Source organism: Harmonia axyridis, chromosome 2 (assembly GCF_914767665.1).
Source record: "Harmonia axyridis chromosome 2, icHarAxyr1.1, whole genome shotgun sequence".
NCBI lineage: Eukaryota > Metazoa > Arthropoda > Insecta > Coleoptera > Coccinellidae > Harmonia > Harmonia axyridis.
The window spans coordinates 25,877,811-25,900,792 of record NC_059502.1 but is presented as its reverse complement, the minus strand read 5'-3'; the positions used below and the strand labels follow the sequence as shown (position 1 = coordinate 25,900,792).

The following is a 22,982-nucleotide window of genomic DNA, read 5'->3' as shown; positions in this document are numbered from 1 at the left end:
GAATCAAATCAAGAAACAAGTAATAATTATTTACATATCTCAATTCATAATAATTAAACGAATTATCATTTAATGAAAGAAAAATCGAATGATTATTCGAAAGTAAATGAAAATGAATGAAGTAAGTGTTCGAAATGTCCACCATTTTGTAAAATGCACTTAACGGTTCTGGAATCCATACTTCTTATACATTTGCTTATTTCGTCTTCTTGAATACCTTCAAATACATTCTCAATCTTCTCGCGAGAAATCACTATTGTTGGATTTGTCATTTGTTCCGTTGAAACAAATTACAGAATCGAACTTTATTTTGATATCATTACGATATAAGTTTTGCAAGGCTTGGTATTCAAATTTGAAATCATTGTATTCGCGTCTCTGGACTATTTTATTAACAGCAGTTTTTGATAAATTGCATTCACTACAGATCCGACTCAAAGAAAATTGGATAAGGGTCAAAATCCCTTGAAAATCAACTTTGAATGACATTGTATGATATATCGTTGAATTCAGCGTTAAAAGTTATTTAGAAAAGTGTCATAAAATATACAGATCCGTATTGAAAAAAATGAGGTTGAGGGTGGCCCAGAGAGCACGAAACGTTGGATACGAAATCTGATTACGTCAAATTGAGAACAATATACTGTCGAATAAAAAATTCCTGTAACATTTTTTGATAATATTTGAAATAAAGTGGGAAAAAAAGAAAAATCAAAATGACAGAATTTACTTTTCTTATGATATCTCAATAATCGACCCTGATAATCTCGATTTGTTTGAACTGCTTGATAATGCTTCTATGCATGCAACTTTTTCTCCATTTGACCGACCTTCTAACTCTTATGGTTTAAAAGTTACCAATACAATCCCATTGAAAAAGTGGCCACCCTGTATATTGTCACAGGCGCAATAGTACCTAGATACGGTTCTGATTCCCTACCTTTATAATTGTAAATAACATGATACTTGATATGGTTCGCAAATTGACCTTCACCGATTTTTTCTACGGGCAAGAACTCTAATTGCCATAGCTGTACCTAAGAGGGTTGGACACTCCGCAGCCCCAAAGCGTGCGAAGTACCTGTCCATCCTGCCCACCTCTTATATTATTGTCGACGTACTACCCACAGGTAAGGCGAAACACTAGGTACCCACCTGATCCGTGTTACCGGGCAAGCGCGACGAAGAAGTACATAACGGGACTTGGCCAGCCGCAGCAGCATCGTACACCAGTTCGTGGATGCCGGTCTTAAGCAAGCAAAGGTACGAGGCACGTCAGCACAATTCAAGTGACGAAACACGTTACTTATAAACAATACAACCCGCGATCTAGTTACCAATACGAAGACAAACCACCATAATCATCTCCGGTGACCAACAGGAATCTCTCAACATGGTACAGTGGTGCGTACGCGAAAATTCATCCCAGTGACGTCCTCAAGATGTGAAGACGAAGAACTAATGTGTTTGGTCCTTATAGTTTTTTAACCTTTTATCGAAGTCTGCCGTTTTTTCATAATGTGGCTAACTGAAGGGAAACCCCCTGTTATTAGTGCCTTAACTTTTGTGATATTTTCTCATTGGACTCTTTTAGCGATCGCTCAAAACTCATCTAGAACATCGGATCCTCTTCTTTCTGGATACAGTAAGTACAAATTCTCAACTCGTTTCTCAAGTGAATCTAATTCCTTTTACTCCAACTGAACTCGTTGAGGGAAAAGTGCGGAAACTGGGTCATCTGCAGCAAGAACATCCACACTCCACCAAACACGTAGTTGCATATCCTAAGTAAACTTAATTAACGTTAAATGTTTCCTTCCTCTTCTTATTCTTCGCGATATATTTTTGATGAGAGTACGTTCTTTATCCAAATTGGAAACATAGCTGTAAATACAATAAAAACACATTAGGTATGATGTGTCACTTGACCTCTATTATTCGTCAAGTTACCAATACTTTCAGGGTATTCTGAAGTACCGTTGTAAACGTAGTACCTTTTATTTAATTATTTCCTATTACAAACGTTTCGAATAGTTCTAGGAACATTTTTCAACACCTGAAATTTTCACAGCAGAAAGTGCAGAATATTTGCGTGTCCACCTTCTCTTTGAAACTATAAGAATTATCTGCATGATAATTCAATCCTCAATTGAAACGGATTCAAAGACTGAAAATTACGAAGCTAAATTAAAAAAATCACTTCTCGAAAATATTGGAATTGAATACATGTTTTGTTATGATTATACTGAATAAAATGCTTTAATCGCAATGTTGTAGTCTCAATAGTTTCGGAGTTTTGAAATCTCGAGAATATTTGGATTTTGGGACGAATAACATTCGTTTTCATTATTCAAATGGGTTGAGATCCGATGAAAATGAACCAGTTTACGGTGTTTTTGTCATGGAAAAATACAGACTGGTCATCACCGAAACGAAGACGTAGAAATTTGAACTAACTTTATTTATTCCCAATGTGAATTTGATTTATATTTTTTTATCGAAATATCAAGAAAATTAATCTATTCCCGGAATATGAATCATTGAAATTTATTTATTTTGATGGAGGCGTATTTATTGGCAACAGAACAATGGAAATTCGATTTATTTACCAGTACCTTTTATTGATGAGGAATGTTATTAAACAATGGTTCAAAAAATATGAGATAAGATTGAATGAGTGGCTGGCATCTGTCAATTTGCCTCCGTAAATATTTATAGAGTAATTAAAATCGTCTAGTCGAAGTTCTCAGTTTCTTCTCCTGTTTTTTATGTTCAACTTTGAAATGATCAGAACAAAAATCAATTAAATCTTTCGAAATTGCACAATTCACTATTATAGATGAAAAGGTTTTTAATCTAAACAAAACACTGTGAGTTCTACACAAGTGTTCATTATTTTTCCATATCTCAGTTATTCATAAAATATTCCACTTGGAATAGACCTTTGTGATGTTTTTATTACCTACATACCTAATTTTATGCTTTTTTTTCTTCTTGAATGAAAATATTTTATTTTATCAATCTTCGAAATTCTCTATCGGATTCTGAAACTATACAAGAATCGAAAGAACTTTCTTATGTTTATTAATTATAAAAATAATGTGTCGGCCTGCTGCAATTTCCTTGAGTGCATAAATTTCAATCTCATTTTTTCGCTGAATTGTTATTTTATGTCGGTTAGATGAAAATAGTAATTGCGCATTTTTATATGTACTTACTGGAGAATTCAATTGGATTCTGTAAGTTTGAGGTTGAAGTAACCGCACTTCATTATCGAATTCTCTTAACAACTCATTAAAAATGGAAATAAATTAAAATATTTTTTTAACATTTTTTAACACCCTTAAACTGAGACTCGTATCATAACTGGATTATTTTATAGGGAGGCAAACTGTCACTTATCATGGTGTGCCTGTGTTTACCCGCCTAACGTAGTGAGACGGGTAATTGAAAGCGAGCCATGAAAATTCACTTCTCCGAATGAAATATTTTATTTTTTTCTAAAGTTTTGTAGTTCATTAAAATCTGGAGATCCAACTTGATCAATGGAAGATTTGTCTAGCTACAGTTATGATGCTGAATTAATTTTGACAGGCATGAAGTATAATAATTGAAAATTATCATTGCTAGTTACACTTTTCCGTACGCCGGAGGAATATTAGATCTTTTCGATGTTTTTATTAGTCAAAATATGATGAATTATTCAATAAATTTTGACGAAATAATTTATATTCCAAAAACTCCACATTTAATTTGAGATTGTCAGCAAATAATCAATTTCTTTTTTATACGTATTTTTTTTCCAGCTTTGAAGTAGAAAAATAATTTTTCATCAATTCAATAGTATAAATAGACTATATTCAACTGAAGCTTGCTCACGCTTTCAAAAAAAAAATATAGGAAAGTTTGACCTAATAGCATTTGCGTTAGTTTCAGAAATTAGTAGTTGTATGACCTCCGAGATTCCCAGATCTTAATTCACTTGATTATTTTTTAGGAATGGGGTATACATTATTACAATGCAAATTAGAGACTATTTATTTTTGTTTATCACTGATTTAGATTCACGTTGTATTCAAATTTTGTACTCAAAATTTATAACGTGTGTCTTCTGAATTTGTATATGCAATCCTGCTTTGAATGAACATATCGTGATGATACAATATTCATATTTCCTCCATTATCCTTCTTCTGGAAACTGTGATCCTACAAGATAATTATTCAGTTAAGCCTTTACTCGAGCCTTTACTGCACATACTGTAGCATATATGCAACATTTTAAAAATGTTTTATATATGAATAAATTAGTTATGTTTTCTCGTAACTTATTGGCTCTTGCTGTAAGGCTCTCAATAGTCTCAATTGTATACAACACTAGTGTAGTAGTGTAGAAAACTATTCTGAATGTTTCAAACAACAGATTCGTATAAATTGACTGCGCTTTCGGTTGTTATAAACAGGATATTATATTGTCTTCTGCATAAAAGAGAACGGCTGGCAAACGTAAAGGTAGTTATGTGTGGAAATTTTCGGAAGATTTCCGCTGAAAGTAAAAATTTATTCGAGTTGAGATGTATGTAGCATATTTGCTACTTGTGCAAATAATGATTGATTTTCCTTTTACAGATAACATCAAAACAAAAACTTACTCAAGATATAAGTATTTGCGGTTTATAAATTGATCAAGATGATCCTGACTTGATGATAATAAAATATTAGAAGAATGATAATCTGATAATCATCATAAACATATGTGGTCGGTTCAATAGAATCGAAATTGAGAAAGAATTCATCTTCAATGAGTAGAACGTATTGATTTGAGATAATCACCTGCACAAAATTCAGAAATTACAAACATTGAGACGAAATGATAGAGTGATCAATTCGAAAAAAATATGAGGAGGTAGAAAGAAAATATCGAGGAATAAATATATACGATTTTCTTCTGTATTATGCAAAAATTATGAACACATTTTTTGTTTGAATAAAAATTGCTCTTATAGATATTTTGAATTAATTTAAAGATAAAGATATCAAACATGAGCTTTTGACCCAAAAAGGCGAAAAACCTGCAAGGTTCGTGATTTTTTTCTCGGTTACCAAATTGAATTTCATTTTCTGAATGAACTAAGAATTTCTGAGAAAAACATTTTTCATGAATCAAACAAAAAAAATTTCTTGTTCGCTGTCTACATCAAAAAAATAGTAGGTATATAAATTATGCAACAACTTGGTAATGTCTTATTATATTCAATATCAAACAAGTTTTTTATCAATAAATGATATGTACCTATTATGAAAAACTGATGATGATTGTATGATCTGGAATATCACTTCAAGAAGTGGAATATAAAGATGTTCATTTTTTAGATGCGATTCAACATTATTACCTATTGACTTGAAACACGGTGTTATTGACCATTCTATACCATTTACAAAAGGTTAGATCTTAAGTACATAGAGGTTGAGATTAGATTTTGTTTAATAGAATGTTGAAGCATAAAAGTTATAGGTAACGCAAATCAAAAGTTCAAAGGTAACACTCTCTCTTGAACAATTCACTTCTGTGAAGTAATCTTATTAGTTTCAATATACATTGTTGCAATTCACAATACATTCTTCTTCAGTGATCAACTAGCATTGAAAAATTCACAGGTCACACCTTTACCTATGTGTTATATTTCGCGTTCTTCAATAAACAATTTATCTATTCAAATGCAAATTAATTTAGATGATGTTGTTTTGGTACGATTTGAATTTAAACCAACACTGCAAATTTTACACGTTTTTTTCAAAGCAAAATACCTCGAAACTTAAAAAAAATATTAAATATCAATGAAAAATATTTTTTATGGATATCCAGCGGAAGAATTCGTGCCCGGGGTCATCTGTTCCCAAATCCGAATAAAAATTTGAAAAAATATTATCTCCGTAACTATGGGAGCTAGGACTTTGCTGTGAAAAATATTGTATTTAGTGCCATGATGTTTTTAATTTTATGATTACATGTTATTAAGTCTTGAGGAAACTGAGTTTTCTTAAATTTTTTCTCTTCGACATAAAAAATTCCTATGTCTGCCATGCAGAGCCTTCCTTGGAAACTATTGGGACCATTGGTATGAGATATTGTATAAAAATAAGTTACCATGAATTTTCAAGGGAAAAATTTGACAATCCAATAAAAAAAATTAACTCTTACGACTGGTCAACGCGTTGGCTTGAAAATCACCTAAAGATTTTTAACTTATTATAATCATGGAATAATTATAACTGTAGGTACGTTTTATATAAAGTAGGAACTATAAAAATGATATTATAGGATAATCCTAGAAACAAAATAACATTACACGTAGAATAATAAGTTTAGAAAAATATTGTAGGTACATAAGTCTGTTGCGTTATGTTGTAAAAGACGTAACTAAATACCTCTAATTTGAAGGCAAAAAGTCAAAATTATGTCTGTATTAGCTTCTTTTCTAGGGATATACCGCAATTACGGTTTTGCGCGTTAGAACAAGAGAAAGTTTATAGGAACAAGAAGAGGATCAATAGATCAATATTGACATAATATCCTACTGATATAGTCTAAGATATAGACCTAACATAGAGTACTAACGGAATCATTTTACAACATCATACCAAAATTTGGACGAATTATGTCAAGCAGAAGGAGCTCCTGTTAGTTAATGTTAATGCTACATTCCTGGGTTTGAGTTTTTTTCATACCATTCACGAATCACAACTTTACGGAATCTTTTTACTAGTACCTACATCCGAAATTTTGACCAATGATTTGAGAAGAAGGAGTACTTTTTTTAGTATGCTAACGCTACATTCGTGCTTTTGATCTTTTTCCAAACCGTTTAATATAAACGGTCCAGCATTTGAACTAGTCCAGAGAAGGCAGCAATGGGAGGCCTGAATGGTTGATGTTAACTTAGGCCCCCTTCACACCAAACGAATCCGAATCAATGCTAATCAAGCCGAATCTGATTTGGCAACATTCGGCAACACGGCAACTCTTCTGAGTACACACAGACTGAGGTCTCGCCTCCACACCAGCCGAATCCGGTTCAATCCGACCTGATTGAAAAAGGCAGAAGATTCGGCATGTTAGAATCTTCTTCCGTCCGGGTATCAGACGTGAATTGAACAGGAGATACCATGGATTTGTATCTTTCAATTAAAAACAACATAAATAAAAATGTCATTGCTTTAGCGTGGAGGCAGACTGATGAAGAAATTAATTAATTAATTTTTTTGTTCGCGCTTTTGTGTAGGTCTTCCATACTGCTCCATTATGAAAATTCTAAAAAAAATGAGAAGAAGAACATAGGGGGAGTTCATTACAGTTGAATTGTTTTGACTTGTCTGATGTGAAGACATGGAAACCACGAATCAAATTTGTCTTGATTCGGACAGATTCTCATTGATTCGGATTCTTTTAGTATACTAAAAGAAGAAAAGAAGAAGAGGGCCTAAGGCAAAGCATCCGAAGAGAAAATTATCGAGACGACATACAGAGATAACCTGTATACTTATATATGTATAACAACACTAGACTTCGACGTTTCTGCCATTGGCTCGGATCATCTAAAAATCTTCTTTCTGCCTGTTTCTCAACTATGTCCATTATCCTGTCGGTAATTACTAAGTCAATTGATGCTTTCTCTTCGTGTCACCTAAGTGCGCTTCAACCTTAAGAACCTCCTTCGACATACAAATTGGGTTTGATGTTGTTAGGTATATACTGAGTACTTGAGAAGTAACGATTTTGGGGCTATTGCCCAAGGCAGTCACCAACGTTTCTTCCTTCGAAACATTTAATTCAAATGATCGTTCTCACCTCCTTTTCCAGCAAGATGCAATAAGGACTATATTCAGAGTTTTTTCATTTTCTCTGAAAATAACCTTTCTTCAAACTACCTTTCCTTCGACTTCTTTCGACACACTGATTTGATGGATATTTCTATGCATTCTCGCTTTCAACATAATGGACAAATCAATATGTTCAAAAAAGCGAATTTTGAAAATCACTGGTCTTTTGCGAGCAAAACGTAATTGTAACCTGATGTGATTATTTTACAAAGAGCCGGATAACAAGAAAATCAACATACTGATATGATACAAAAACTGAACATTTACATCGTGAATTATATCGAAAATAGTTCAACAATTCTAACTATTAGGTACTAGGAGTTCCTATGTAAATGCCACTTACTGTGGATACGAAAATAAATACAGAAATAATCATGCTTCATGGCAATCACTACAATGAAATGAAATAAAAACATCCTACAGGTACCTTCTTTAGTTTAATCCATAGGTGTAATAATTTATTTTTATTGCCATTAATTTTGCAGTTATAATACACACTTGTGTTTTTTAAATGTAACCATAACAATTTCTATAACGATATATATATATAATCGCTTAATTTTTCCCTTTTCTAAAATATATAACATGATATATGTATAAATTTCTTATAAAACTATGGAATCAACAAAAATTTCAGTTTCATACGGCAAACCAACCAAGTGCCTATCTAAAATGATCTGTGAACTTCAGATTATTACAATATTCGGTGGCCACCAAGATCTACGGATTTAACATCTTTAGATTTTTTCCTTAGGTCACATTTAAAGATCAATATTTATCAATTTGTAAATGTTGAAATTTTGAAAAAATGTAACTGTGTTGAATCAGGAACCTTTGTGACCACCGGGTATATTAATTACCTGAAGTTCATGTATTATTATTATGAATAGGCACTTGTTTGATTTGCCGTGTGAAAGTGAAACTTTTGATGATTTTTATTGTTTCATGGCAAATTTTGTAACGTTTCATTTGCCCATGAGACTCAAAGACTGATTTCTAGGGGTTGAAATATACTAAGATCGTTCCTTTTCACTCTAAACAAATAATATTGAAATAAAAACTTAACTTAAATCGATTTTTAATGAATTACTGTGCTATTAGGATGGAACCTCTTCTGTAGATTATTGTCAGCCTTCTAAACACCAGATCTTTGCAGGAAGCAATAGCGAAGTTGATGTAATAACGCCAGGTATTCTCTCAGTTTCAGGAACTAAAGTGGTTTAGCGTACGTACTATTCCAACTTCTATATCTCAAAGAAGTACTTCTTGATATTTTTCAATTCCAAGAGAGGTTTCGAGAATCCCGACACAATTCTCGCTGACAAATTAAATTTCAAATCTCAAACTAAACCAGCAATGGTCGAAATCTAAAATAAGTTACGTATCTTTTATGAAGTCTCGATAATTATTGAAAATATTTCAGAAAAATTTCCGTTTCCTTCTCTAGATACGCGCATCCGCATCCCAACCAATGGCATATGATGAATTGACAAATTACCGCGTCTTTGAAAATTCCAATAGCTTAACATGAATTGAAGCGTGCAAAATCTTTGCAATTTATATATCATGTTATATATTTTTGAGAGGGAAAAAAGGTGATTTTATTTTTCATAGAAGTTGTTATGGTTAACATTTAAAAAAACACAAGTTTGTATTATAACTGCAAAATTAATTGCAATAAAAAACAAATGACAACACCAATGACTTCTATTGATAATACTACCTGTAGCATGTTTTTATTTCATGTTTATAGTACTAGTAATAAAGAAGTTATGAGAACTTTTCATTTCACGTCATTTTCCAATTTTCTGTTGTATCTTGGAAACATGTGGATCTTATAAGGTTGCTTTTTTCACCAAATTTGTTCTCCAAAAATCATGTCCGAAAATGTGCCATTCATTTTTTGCTAGCTCAAAGGGATTCTGAGATACTCTCACTAGACAAAGAATTTGGGACACATTCATAGGTACTATATTAGTCATGAGACAAAATTTTAAAAGCCTTTTCATATTTTTTGATATTTCATTATTTATCCTAGATATGCTTGAATTAAATTATCATTTGGATTTTTATATGGTTACCAAACACCTGGTTACCTCTATCAGCAGATAACCTTCAAAATCAATTTGTATCATTTACAAATTTACCGAATCCTTTGCGGAAAGGAAAATACCTACCATAATGCACGGAATTTCGCCGAATCATCATAACATTATATTACATAGATATTATAATATGACAAAAGAATGACTGCGGCCAAGGTTATCCAATTAATTAAAATCTAGACTGTACCTCTCGGTACCTGTCTATGATATATGAACGAAATATGTTAATGCACCGACTGTTCTTTCGGAAACGTTATGTAATTTGTTATTAATTTCAATTCAGGAACCAATCATTACCTGATCATCTCGATCGCCGATGGCAACAAATTACCTGGTATTTTCTGGGTTACGTACTATGGAATTTCCTCTTCGATGTGTGGTACTTTGTTGATAACAGAATTAATTCCGAATTATAATGAGATCACATTATACAATTATTGAATTGCTATTTGAAAATGAGGCATAATTTGAGGCAATTTTAGTAGTAACATAATTTGTTCTAAAGTATTTAATTTTCGTACTTTTTTTCAATTTTTGTTGGAAAAATATCTGATTTTTCAAAGCCTCATCAAATCTTCGCTTCAACAATGCTAAGTTGAATGCATGTTTTTTTTTCAGATGTAGTCTGCCTATGATTATCAACATATTTAATGAATATAGTGACATTACGAGTAGGATGGTAATACATATAGAATCAATAATATTTTGACAATGTGTTAGATTAATCAAGTTAAATCAGTTTTTCTCTATTTCAGTATCGTAATCAGATCATTACAGTACTAAAAACAGTGCTGTAATGAACTCATTAGCATTGTTTTCAGTTATATTTTTCGTTTTGTGGTTGTTAACACAGACTATCCTATCAAATTTCAACTCATGTCAATGGTAATATAATATAATTTGGATATAGTGAAATGATTATCAACATCAACTCAATTAATTTTAATTCTGGGGGTGTTAAATCGATTTCGTCAGTCATAATTCACGAATCTAATGCGTAATTATAAATTATTTCAAAATTCGAAACATACGATTCGAATTCATATTCCGTAATCTGTCAATTTTCGTAACAGTCACACCAACTGCCAAAATACAATACAAAAGTCACTAGGATGTATAATCTGAATTTTTAGTAAATTTTCGACAATATTACAAAAAACTCGAATGAAATAGAGCAAATATCGTCCAATACACGTTCCAACACTCAATTTCGCATTCGTGTGGGAATAGGAGCCCATTCTGCAACTTGTTTTAGAATATACTTTTATCGAGAGTTTCAAAATTATCAGTGCCAGCTTCGAATTCGTTATATACCATGATCTAAATACTGTCATTATGTTGCTAAAAAATTAAGTTCAAAAAATTAAACGTTCTAACTGGCAGCAATCTTGATTTCAATGAGTAATTATATTTCGGTATTTGGTTGATCGATTTTCAATATCAGTTGTGTTTTACTTCATTTATTTCAGCAATTCCATGACTTCATAAAACGTTTTCTAGCATCGTTACGGTAATGTGGATTTTTTCCTAGTTTTAATATAAAATCAATATCAACGATTGCTTTCAAAAATATTTTGGATTTCGAAAATACAGGGTGAGTCTTTGAATTGTAATTATATTTTAACCGAAGATTGCTGAGGTCGAAGGCAACGTATTATTCCTTTACCATTTTTTTCCGATTCGGCTCGGTTGAAAAGATACAGGCTGTTGAAAATCCATAAAAAAAAATATAATTTTTAGTCCTATCTCGCAAATGGAATGGAATCGAAGGAAATTATTTTCGGAAAATAGATTCTTTTATTGATGTGATGAGTCTTTTCAGAACATAAGATTCCATCAAAATCCGGTCAACTCCAGAATGCCCTCTATATCTATTAATTGAGAAAAAAAATCGAATCGGAAAAAATAGTAATGGAAAAAGTGTTTCTTTTGACCTCAGGAATTAAAATTTAAATATATGCACTCACTCTCTATATTCGAATTTCGAAAATTTGGTTGTTGTGAAAAGAGCTGTCGAAAGACTTTATAATTTCGAAAGAATGAAATAAAAACGTCAATTTTGAATTACACTTCGACAAAATCGTGAAATTAAATTAACAGCAGGGTGAGCAAACATCTCCCGAATTGTGAACGCTCTAAGCAGTAACAAGAAGTATGTTTTGGTTAGTACAAATATTTCAGTAGATGTGACGTCACGCCATTGCTTAAATAAATGCATTATAGTTTCACGTGTTGACAATCCGTTAATTTACAGAAATAACCTTTTCAATTTTTGTAGCCTGAGTCGAAACCGGTCTGAACAACGGTTTCTCAGTGCTAATGAAAATTCGCACTTCTTTCTCGATCTTGAAGTATCGTTCTTCTTGTTGAATAATTTTGAACACCAAAATGGAAAATCTTTACCACATAGGTAGATATAACCGAAGGGTAATTATTTTGTTGTTTTTATGTTGGAATTTGCGGAATTTTTCTCGAAGCTTCATCATTTCAACATTATTTCTTCAATTAAGAATTCATGTATCTCACTAGAATGTTCCGCCATTGTTTTCTAACATAATTCAAACCTGATATTTTGGAAGCAGTATCAGATATGAATTGCTTATTTTATATTTGAGTTATAAAGAAAACGAATCGAAATTAGTATCCATATAATCCATTATAATTTTAATGGGTTTATTTTTCTAGGGAATAACAGTTCGTGGAAATAAAAATAAGGATTGAATCTCGGTAACTATGAAATGGAACGAAATTGATTGATGTCATTGTTGATTTTCCAATAATAAATATTTTTCATGACTTAATTGTTTTAATCACAGTATAGGATTTATAAATAATAAAACATTATGACAATTATAGTCTTTCGAGAGCTAAGCCGTGGCTATGAATTTCTTCTTGAACATTTTCATTACAATTATGTTTAAGAACATAACTATAACTATCTGATATATCTCATTGAAATTTCAAAACCTCGAATTTTTTTGTATTTGTATATCCAGATGATAGAATGAGGGTAAAGAAAAAGTAATAAATCAAAGGTAATATTCAACAAAATTGTATGGTTTTCTCCTAAATCATGAAAATAAGTTTTACTTAATTCATATTCACGTAGAGGGTTAGGTAGAAGTTTTATTCTGATTAGCCCACTATCTGGACATCTGTCACTTTTGAAACTGTCATCTTTTGAAATTTGACATGTAAAAACTACGCCATTACTGAAAATGGAATGATATACACAATAACATTGCATTGAAATCGTTAAAATTCACTACAAGAATGGAGGAAATTTTACAGTCACATTCCGCAGAACTAAATCACAATACGACGCTATGTGCCCAAAAAGGAACGAAACAATCGCAATTTCAGATTGAGAGTTTCCTGGCCATGTTATTTTTGTAGGAGCTAATCACAATTGGCAACTTAGATCTTGTGATTCAACACCTTTAGACTTTTTTTGGGGCCACGAGAAAAATAAAATATATGCCAATGCTCCTTAATCGATTCAGGAACTTGAAGATGGAATTTGTCAAGTTATCAAGGACATACAGCCGCAGTTGCATGTGCGAGTTGGTCATGGAAAATTTCATAAAAAAGGTATGGTCCTGCAACCATATCTGTGTCGATCATTTGGCTGATATTGTTAATGACATACCTTCATTTCATAATGAAATAAACATCGTTTTTTCCAATATCAAAATTAAACCTATTATTGGAAAACCCTTCATTTAAATTCATTCGAATTTCATTGATGTCTCATACCTATGTACCAAATTCCGTCAAAATTTTTCAATACCTTGTAAGATATAAAACTATTGAAAAAATATAGAAAATCATATTTTGAATGAATCTCATACTAACTTTCTGAATTTATTTAATGGATCCAGTCCTTACTTGGTGGAAATTCATATTGATTTGGTAAAAATAAATATAATATTTATTTTTACCAAATTTTCTGAATTATCAAGAAAACGTTTCACTGTCAACCGGACTAGGGATTCATCAAGCCTTGATTGACTTGATTTTAGATATTTATTGCTTGTCTTGATATCAAGGTACTTGTTATTACTTGAGCTTGATATGCAGGCGTCGCAAGGCATATATTTCTGCAATCTCGTGCGCGCTTAGACTAAATAAGGGGATTCTTCGAGCGTCGAGTGACGGAAGCATTCGCCAGTGTGACTTTATTAGTAGTTTTCTCACATTTCTATGAAATCTATTGGTAAATTTTGGTCATTTCAGAAATATCTATCCAAACTTGGCCAAAATGGCCAAGGATTTTCTATCAACTCCAGCATCTTCAGCTCCTATTGAAAGACAATTTCCCAGAGCTGCTCATACATGCAGTTACAAAAACCCGCAATAGGTTAGTCGGCAAATCTATAAGATGCCTCATGTGTCTTATGTCCTGAATGGAAAATTATGAAATCAAACAAAGCCTGGAGGTTTCTCAATAATTAAGAAACTTTATATTTTTATCATTATTTAATTTTTATGATTTAGAGTGATTTAATTTATGTTTCTATTTCAAAAATGTTGATATTTTCGGTTCTTTCATACAATAAGTTTAATAAATAAAAGTGTTTTTTGCTAGGTTCCTTCTCATTTCATCACTACACGATGAAACTGCTAAAAATCAAGTAGCTTGATATGATTCAAGTGTATGATAAATAACTTGACTTGAGATTGAAAACTACTACTTCACTTGAGCTTGATTTGAAAGCTCAAGCCAAGTAGCTTAAAAATCAAGCCAAGCCGTGAATCCCTAGACCGGACAGCCAGCAGATTTGAATTTGACCATGTAGTCATTCAAAATTCAGCTAAAATTCAGCCATAATGAATACGTTGAGATCATCTCTAAACTATTCAACGAACTCCATATTAATGACGTACATTATACCCAATTACCGATAACTATTGAGGATGAACAATTTACAATAAATACAAGGCATAAGAATCCACTCGTAAATCCCAAAAGTAATTGCAGTTGAAGCAAAAGCGCTAATTAAACAAGCTAATTATTACATTCGAATCGTCCAAGCGGAGGAAACGAGATCATTATCGATACCTAGGAGGACAAAAGGATCGGCAATTGGCGGAAATTTTATCAATTTCGTAACGTCGGACGACCTTAACATTGCAAAAATCGTCATTGTCTCGTTTACCCGTGAAACTGGTGTCTTCTCTCGCCTCGGGAATTGTCTGTTCCGCCAATCAATTACATTCTGCTCTGATGTTTGGGTTTTCAATGAACGGCAAACAAGTCGGGTCTGTTACGTAACTTAAGTAGTTAGGCAAATTAACTTAGGTCGGAACGGATGGTTTAACACCGCTTGAGGACGATACATCGTTGAGAAAGATTTGGTATTGTGGAAGTTGGAGATGAGATGGGTTTTTAAGAGTCCACGGACAGGTGATTTCCTCGGTTGTGCTCTGATGAAACTCTCCTAGGTCTCTCACAAGCTTGGAGCATGTACTAATCAGGGGAACACCCCAGTGAAGCTAGCAGAACCAGTTTGGGGATTTTCGATTTTTTTGACTAGAATTCTTGGCTAATATATAACCCTAATGAGAATTTTTTCTGTTCTTCAATTTTGGGAGAAACCGTGGGTTCTGTTAGATTAACGTTAAGTTGGCAGAACCAATCTGATTACACCATAATATTAGGCTCACGTTCGAACCTACTGCCGAATTTCTTGATTTACGATTTGTAAAAACCTGGGTTCTGCTAGCTTTACCGTTGAGCTAATAGAACGCAAATCGAATAGAATGCAAATCGAATGTTAAATATTATTGCACCATAATTTTAGGCTCATTTTGGGCTCAAGTTTAAATCCACTGTCAAATTACTTGATTTGCGTTTTAAAAAAAAATAGGTTCTGCTAGCTTCACCGTTAAGCTAGAAGATCCTAACCTTACTAGATTCGCTCTAAACTAAACTGGTAGTAGCGCCAGTATGAAATGCGAATCGAATATATAGAAAATATCTGATTGCACCATAATTTTAAGCTTATTTTTTGCTCACGTTCAAACCAAATTTCTTGATTTACGTTCTCCAAAAAAATCTAGCTTCTACTAACTTTACCATTGAGATAGCAGAACTAGATTCACCCTGAACTAGACCGGCAGTACCTCCAGTACCAAATGCAAATCGAATATGTATATAGAAAAAAATCTGCTAATAGAACCATACTAGGTTCACCCTTAACTAAACTGCAGTACCACATGCAAATCGAATATATAGGTAAATATGATGTTTTGGGTTCACGTTTGAATCCACTACCTAATTTCTTGATTTACGTTTTCAATAAAAAATCTAGGTTCTGCTAGCGTTGCCGTAAAGAATGGGGTTTTTCTCAAAAAAAAAAACGGAAATCAAGGATCTTAGCAGCAATTCGGCTCTGTTACGTAACTTAAGTAGTTAGGCAAATTAACTTAGGTCGGAACGGATGGTTTAACACCGGTTGAGGACGATACATCGTTGAGAAATATTTGGTATTGTGGAAGTTGGAGGAGAGATGGGTTTTTAAGAGTCCATGGACAGGTGATTTCCTCAAGTGTGCATTGATGAAATTGTATGTTGTCAATCCCGACTCTTCTAGGCCTCTCAGAAGATTAGAGCATGAACCAATTAGGGGAACACCCCAGTAAACCCCAGTACCAGTTTGGAATTTTTGGTATTTGTTTGGCCATAAGTGTTGGCTAATTTATTACCCTATTGAAAAATGTTTTTGCTCTCCTATTGTGGGAGAAACCGCACAAAAAAAACATACAAGATTCACCCTAAACTAAACTGCAGTACCACCAGTACCAAATGCAAATCAAATATGTATGGGAAAAATATGATTGCACCATGATTCATTTTGGGCTCACAATTAAATCCACTGCCAAATTTCTTGATTTGAGTTTAAAAAAAAATATGTTCTGCTAGCTTTTCCGTTAAGAATCCTGATTTTTTTTAAAGCAATAATCAAAAAAATTAGCAGCAGTGGCTTCAACTTGAGTCTCAAATGACCAAAAAATCATGGTGCAATCAAATTTTTCATATACATTCGATATGTATATATTTATTACTGCCAGTTCAGGGTGGATTCATTAGAACCCATTTTATCTCGTTACTGATGATCGAAAAATTTCGTAATAAAACAATCTTTGCATTGTATTTTACAATTTTTATCCGATTTCGATGATATTTGGTGTGCATGTTCGTATTTGATTCTGCCAAAGGAAGACTCCTCCGGTTTCTATAACCCATTTATCCATGATTTGCAGGAGATCCTAACCTCACTAGATATCCCAAACTAAACTGGAAGTACCGCCAGTACCAAATACAAATTGAATATATAGGAAAAATCTGATTGTACCATAATTTTAGGCACATTTTGGGCTTACGTTTAAATCCACTACCAAATTTTTGTATCACGTTTTCAATTAAAAATCTAGGCTCTGCTAGCTGTACCTTTGAGAATCCAGTTTAAAAAAAAAGTAAATCAAGGATCGTAGCAGCGTCTGTTACGTAACTTAAGTAGTTAGGCAAATTAACTTAGGTCGGAACGGACCACTCGAACGGATGGTTTAACACCGCTTGAGGACGATACATCGTTGAGAAAGATTTGGTCGAAGTTGGAGGACAGTTGGGTTTTTAAGAGTCCACGGCCAGGTGATTTCCTCGGTTGTGCTTTGATGAACTTGTATGTTGTCAATCCAGACTCACCTAGGTCTCTCATAAGCTCAAGCATGTACTAATTAGGGAACACCCCAGTAAACCCCAGTATCAGTTTGGAATTTTCGATTTTTTTGGCCATAATTGTTGTCTAATTTATTACCCTATTGAAATTTTTTTTGTTCTTCTATTGTGAGAAAACCGCAGGTTCTTCTAGATTAACGTTAAGCTGACAGAACCAATTTGATTACACCATAATTTTAGGACCACTTCCTACATACTTCCGCATTTCTGGATTTACGATTTGAAAAAAAACATACTAGATTCAGTTTCTGCTAGCTTTACCGTTAAGATAGCAGAACCCAACCATACTAGATTCACCGTAAACTAAACTATCGTACCACGAGTACCGAATGCAAATCGAATATATAGGAAAAATATTAATGCACCATAATTTTAGGCTCATGCTTAAATGCACTACCAAATTTCTTGATTTACGTCTAAAAAAAAATCAAGGTTCTGCTAGCTTTAATGTTGGGCTAGCAGAACCCAACAATACTATATTCAACCTCAACTAAACTGGCCATTACCAAAGGAAAATCGAATGTAGGGGAAAAATTTGATTGAACTATAATTTTAGGCTTATTTTGGGCTCACGTTGAAATCCACTACCAAATTTCTTGATTTACGTTTAAAAAAAAAAAAATCGAGGTTCTGATGGCTTGACCGTTAAGAATCCAGGATTTTTTTTAAAGGAACTAAGCAGCAGTCTGTTCAAACGTAAGCCTCAAATGAGCGAAAAATTATGGTGCAATCAGATCCTTCATATACATTCGATATGTATGTATTTGTTATTACCAGTTCATGATGAATTTAGTAGAACCCATCATAGGTTCTACTCGTTGAACTGATGACCAAAAATTTCGTACTGGGGTAATAAATTAACCTGAATTGAGCCAAAAATTACTGAAGGAATTTATTCTGAGGAGTTTCTTGAAGGTAAAGCTAGCAGAGCTTAGAATATTTCAGAAAAAAAAACGTTAATCCAGAAATTTGGCAGTGGGTTTAAAAGTGAGCCCAAAATGAGCCTTAAATTATGGTGTAATCAGATTGTTCATGAAAATCGATTAGCTTGATCTGCTAGCTTAACGTTTAACTAACAGAAGTCGCGATTTCTCCAACGATTGAGAGCCAAAATTTTGTAATAGAGTAATAAATTAGCCTAAAATTATTGTCAAAAAAAATCGAAAATCCTGCTAACTTTACTCGGGTTAGGAGAACAGGTTATGTTTTATGTTGGCTTTGTTGCTGTGTCCCATTACCAGTTCATGCACCATACTGTTAAATTTTTACCCAACAGCGAATAGTTGAACGGTCCCCCGTAACCAATGATTTGTAAATTTACATTTTCGCCATTTGTAGAAATTGATGCATTCTTCGGTTTCTATAAGCATAAATAGACAAAACTATAATATAAATAACGGGTACCTAAGATAGTTTATATGGAAAATTCAACGCCAATACAGATCTATCTATGATGATTCTGGAAGAATTGTTCGTACAACACTTTTGTATTTTTTGCCGTAGAATACGGAATAATTTTTTATTCGAAATATTTTTCCATAAGATGTTTCCTTTCCGAGATTTTTAACTGATGCAACCTAAATAATAATCCAGTATTTCTCAATTAGTGTAATAGACACTACAGAACTATTTCATTTTTTCCAATCTGAACATCCATTTCATTCCTACTAGCTAGCCAGTGTTGTTCTAAAGAACTCAAGAAAGGCACTTATATTTTTTTTGTCACAAAAAATTTCAATTGAGTTATTGGTATTCGTGAAATTTTTAAATGATAGTGGCACAAAACGAGCGTGCGAAAATAAGGCTGACGCAGTAAAAAAATCCTTCATTTGAATATTCAAAAGTTCTAATAACTCCCTATTATTCCTTTTATTTGACATCCACATTGAGCTCGTATTGAAATGCACATCTATCCACTGAAATGAGACGTTAACTGAAGCATAGTTTCCACTGTTTTACTATACTTTCTCTGTTTCCGGCACAGATCGACCTCAATAGAGTAGTAAACGTGGATACGATAGTATTATAATGAGAGGACACTGGCACCATCTCTTCTGAAGGTTTTCAAGCACCACGTTCTTACTGATAAATTGCTTTAATTCCACTTATCCTAGTTAATAAGGCCAGGACAGGAAACGGGCATACTCACTTGACAGAACAAGTGCGTCTTCGCTGAAAAATTATTGGAATTTTAATTTGCATCTCTTGCAAGCTTAGAACTTAAGGGGTATAATTATATTGCGATTATAATTTTTCTTATTTAAGGGCAGTTCTTACGAACATGTATAAGAACTAGCTTTTCTATTGGATGTGAGAAGTAATGAAGATATTAATCATAAGTCTGCTGTTCACATAATTAAGTAGTTTTCATGGCATTTCGACAAGTTATTTTAAAATCTCAAACAAGCATCCCAATGTTACATTTGAAATTATTCGGAAGAGTTCAACAAGAACGCCCCTAAAAAATTCGACAAAAGCCCTAATTTGGTTAGAGATGCATTCAAGTCAAACTAGTTTGATTTTACTCGAAATTTTTTATGTAAAAAAGTTTGACTTGACTTGATTTCTGTATCTGTAGGTTCGGCTTGAAATCAAATTTCTTCGAACAGTTTGAAGTTTGAATATTATATTGCGCAACCTGTCTGAACCTGTACTCTGCTATGTACCAGAAAAAATTGAGCTGATTTTGAAGATCCCCCCCCCCCAAAAAACTATGAGAAAAAAATCTGTAGACGAGGCAAAATTAATCAAAAAGAAAAGGAAATATACAGATTTTTTTGATGTTGCTGCAGGCGATTCCAAAACAATGAAAATTGGGAAGTGCAAATTATTAAAAATAAAAAACAACGGTAAAAACTGCCAATGTTGGAACTAGTTCTTTGAAGACATTTGATGAAGATCCACAAAAAATTGTATGAAGTTGAATTTTCGCAGGAAGCAACACTTTCTGGATCAAATAGTATTTGTGGTAGTAAAGTAACAAGTAACAACATAAAACATTGGATCCAAAATTGTCAAAATAGTTTGACGGCAGCTCCTTTATTTTTGAAGTTAAAAATATGCGGTTTGTTTTATTGTACTTGAAATTTTTATTAGCAGGTGGCTATAGTGCCAGATTTCTTGTTCACAGCATTCACTTAATTTGAAAAAGTACTGAACTTCACTTTTCAAGAAGAATTTTGTGGTGACAAGTTGGGTTGATTGAAAAAAAGTTTAAAAGTATTTTCTTTTTGTTTTAAATTAATGTAGGTATTTGTTGTACCTACCTACTTGCTATATTTAACATAAATATTTAACCTATTCAAGGTATATCTACTAAATAAATTTGTTTGTCAAAAATTTTGATTTTTCAAACCTGTTAGCATTGTCCAGTTTGATCTCAAAAATTTTTTAATTAAATTATAAAACGCATATATATGCGTTGTTATACGCTTTATCGGTCGACACTTTGAACACAGTAGAAGTGGTATTTTGAGCTTGGATCGAGAAAAAGCATAGTGGATCTTAATCATTATGAGTCAGTTCCTAGTTTTTCTCAAGCCAGAATTCGACTCAAGTAGCAATTTTCTGAGATGATGGGTGTTTATTTCTAAAATCTAAATCTAGTGTATTTCTTGTTAATTTTGTACCTTCTTACACCGAAAGGCTTTTTCATTTACTGTTTGGTTAGAATTCGGCGATAATCGAAAAATATTCATTTTGATAGTCTTTAAAGTGCACTTCTGGTTTTAGCTCATTTAGAAGGTGTACACCTTCCATAAGTTAGTAGTATTTTCAGCACACCATTATACAAAACACCATTCGTAATGCAAAATTTAGGACAGATTATTTTTTGATATTTTGATCCATTATAGAACAATGATTGAATGGAGAACTGTGAAAAAATGGAGAACTGTGAAAAAACAACGTGACTAAATTCGCTTAAAGTAGATGTATCTTATCGACAAGATTGATTCACGGTAATCTCTTGACATAATGTTAAGGTTTAACAATAAATAATTTCACGATTTCTCCTTCAGATTCAGCTCACTCAAAAAACAAATCTCAATGGAACACCTTCTTCAGCAACTTTTAGCATAATAAATAATTCTCTCATTAACTTGACCTTCGCGATCACAATTTTCGTTCTCGACTGTTACTTCCTGCACTTCAAACATGAAGAAGATGAAGGTAAATCGCAAGTACCTACCTTAGTTTGAGGTTATTGCATTCAATACAAAGACGATCAGAATATTTAATAATATTTTGATCAATATTGATGTCATTCGAATGAAAGTTTAATTTTCCGCGTTCATTTTTGGTATGTTTTGAATAATAATAACTGTTATTATTGAGTGTCCTCATTATTGTGGATAATGACCTCATATTAAGTGAAAATGTATATTGTTTTTTGCTAGACATTAAACACGCTTGAGTTCAGCTCTAGAGTAGATGAAATTCAGAGATTTTACAATGGGGAATACCTATACAAATTGATTCTATGGCGTGCGGACGTACATAGAAAAATATGCTATTAGTTATATGAAATTATTTTCAAGAATGCATCCCTTAAAGATGGCTTACGAAGAAGTTTCTTGTGGTTTTGTTCAAAATATTCGGGGTGTTTTCATTGATTTAAAAGCTTCAATGTAAGAGTCAATATGAATTTGTTTAATGAACTATACATATTCGGAAAATGCTTCGTTTACAAAGTAACAAGTTTGGTGAATTTTGATTCTATTATTCAAATTTTATTTATTTTGTAGAACGACTGGTGATATTAGAAAACAATTTTCTAGGCCTTAATTTCCAGCGTGGTAGCAGGATTTGTGATGGAATAGTTATTTATAATACAAGTGCAGAAGGCATTGGTATTCTTCCACGAGTTCAAAATTCAAAAACGAGCCACGAAGTGGCGAGTTTTGGAATGAACGAGTGGTAGAATGAGCCTTCTGTACGAGTATTATACATTATTTTCTCTAATTCATTGCATTTTCTTTGAAATTAATGAAATATTTCCATAAATATAATTTAGTGATTTTTGCATTGAAAAATGTTGGTTGACAGAACTGATTTCTTTAAGGCAAATTGATGAATTGACAGTGGCGGAAAGTTCGGAGTACCAACATAGAATAATAAAATATAACCATGAAAACTGTGCGTTTCTGATATATTCTCGCACGATTTTGTTCTACAAGATGTGGAAGAATGAATGGAATAACCATAGAATTGGAGAATAGTTATTTATAATACAAGTGCAGAAGGCATTGGTATTCTTC

At 32.7% G+C, this 22,982-nt stretch overlaps 1 protein-coding gene across 1 annotated transcript in view; it reads left to right on the top strand.

Annotated features, from left to right (window-relative positions):
- The first annotated feature begins 1,186 nt into the window (after positions 1–1,186).
- LOC123673960 (low-density lipoprotein receptor-related protein 2) overlaps positions 1,187–22,982 on the top strand; it is a 76,008-nt gene continuing 54,212 nt past the window's right edge. The window contains exon 1 of the mRNA XM_045608743.1: positions 1,187–1,645. Coding sequence (XP_045464699.1) covers positions 1,519–1,645 — 127 coding nt within the window. The 5' untranslated portion in view covers positions 1,187–1,518. The remainder of the gene's footprint in view (positions 1,646–22,982) is intronic.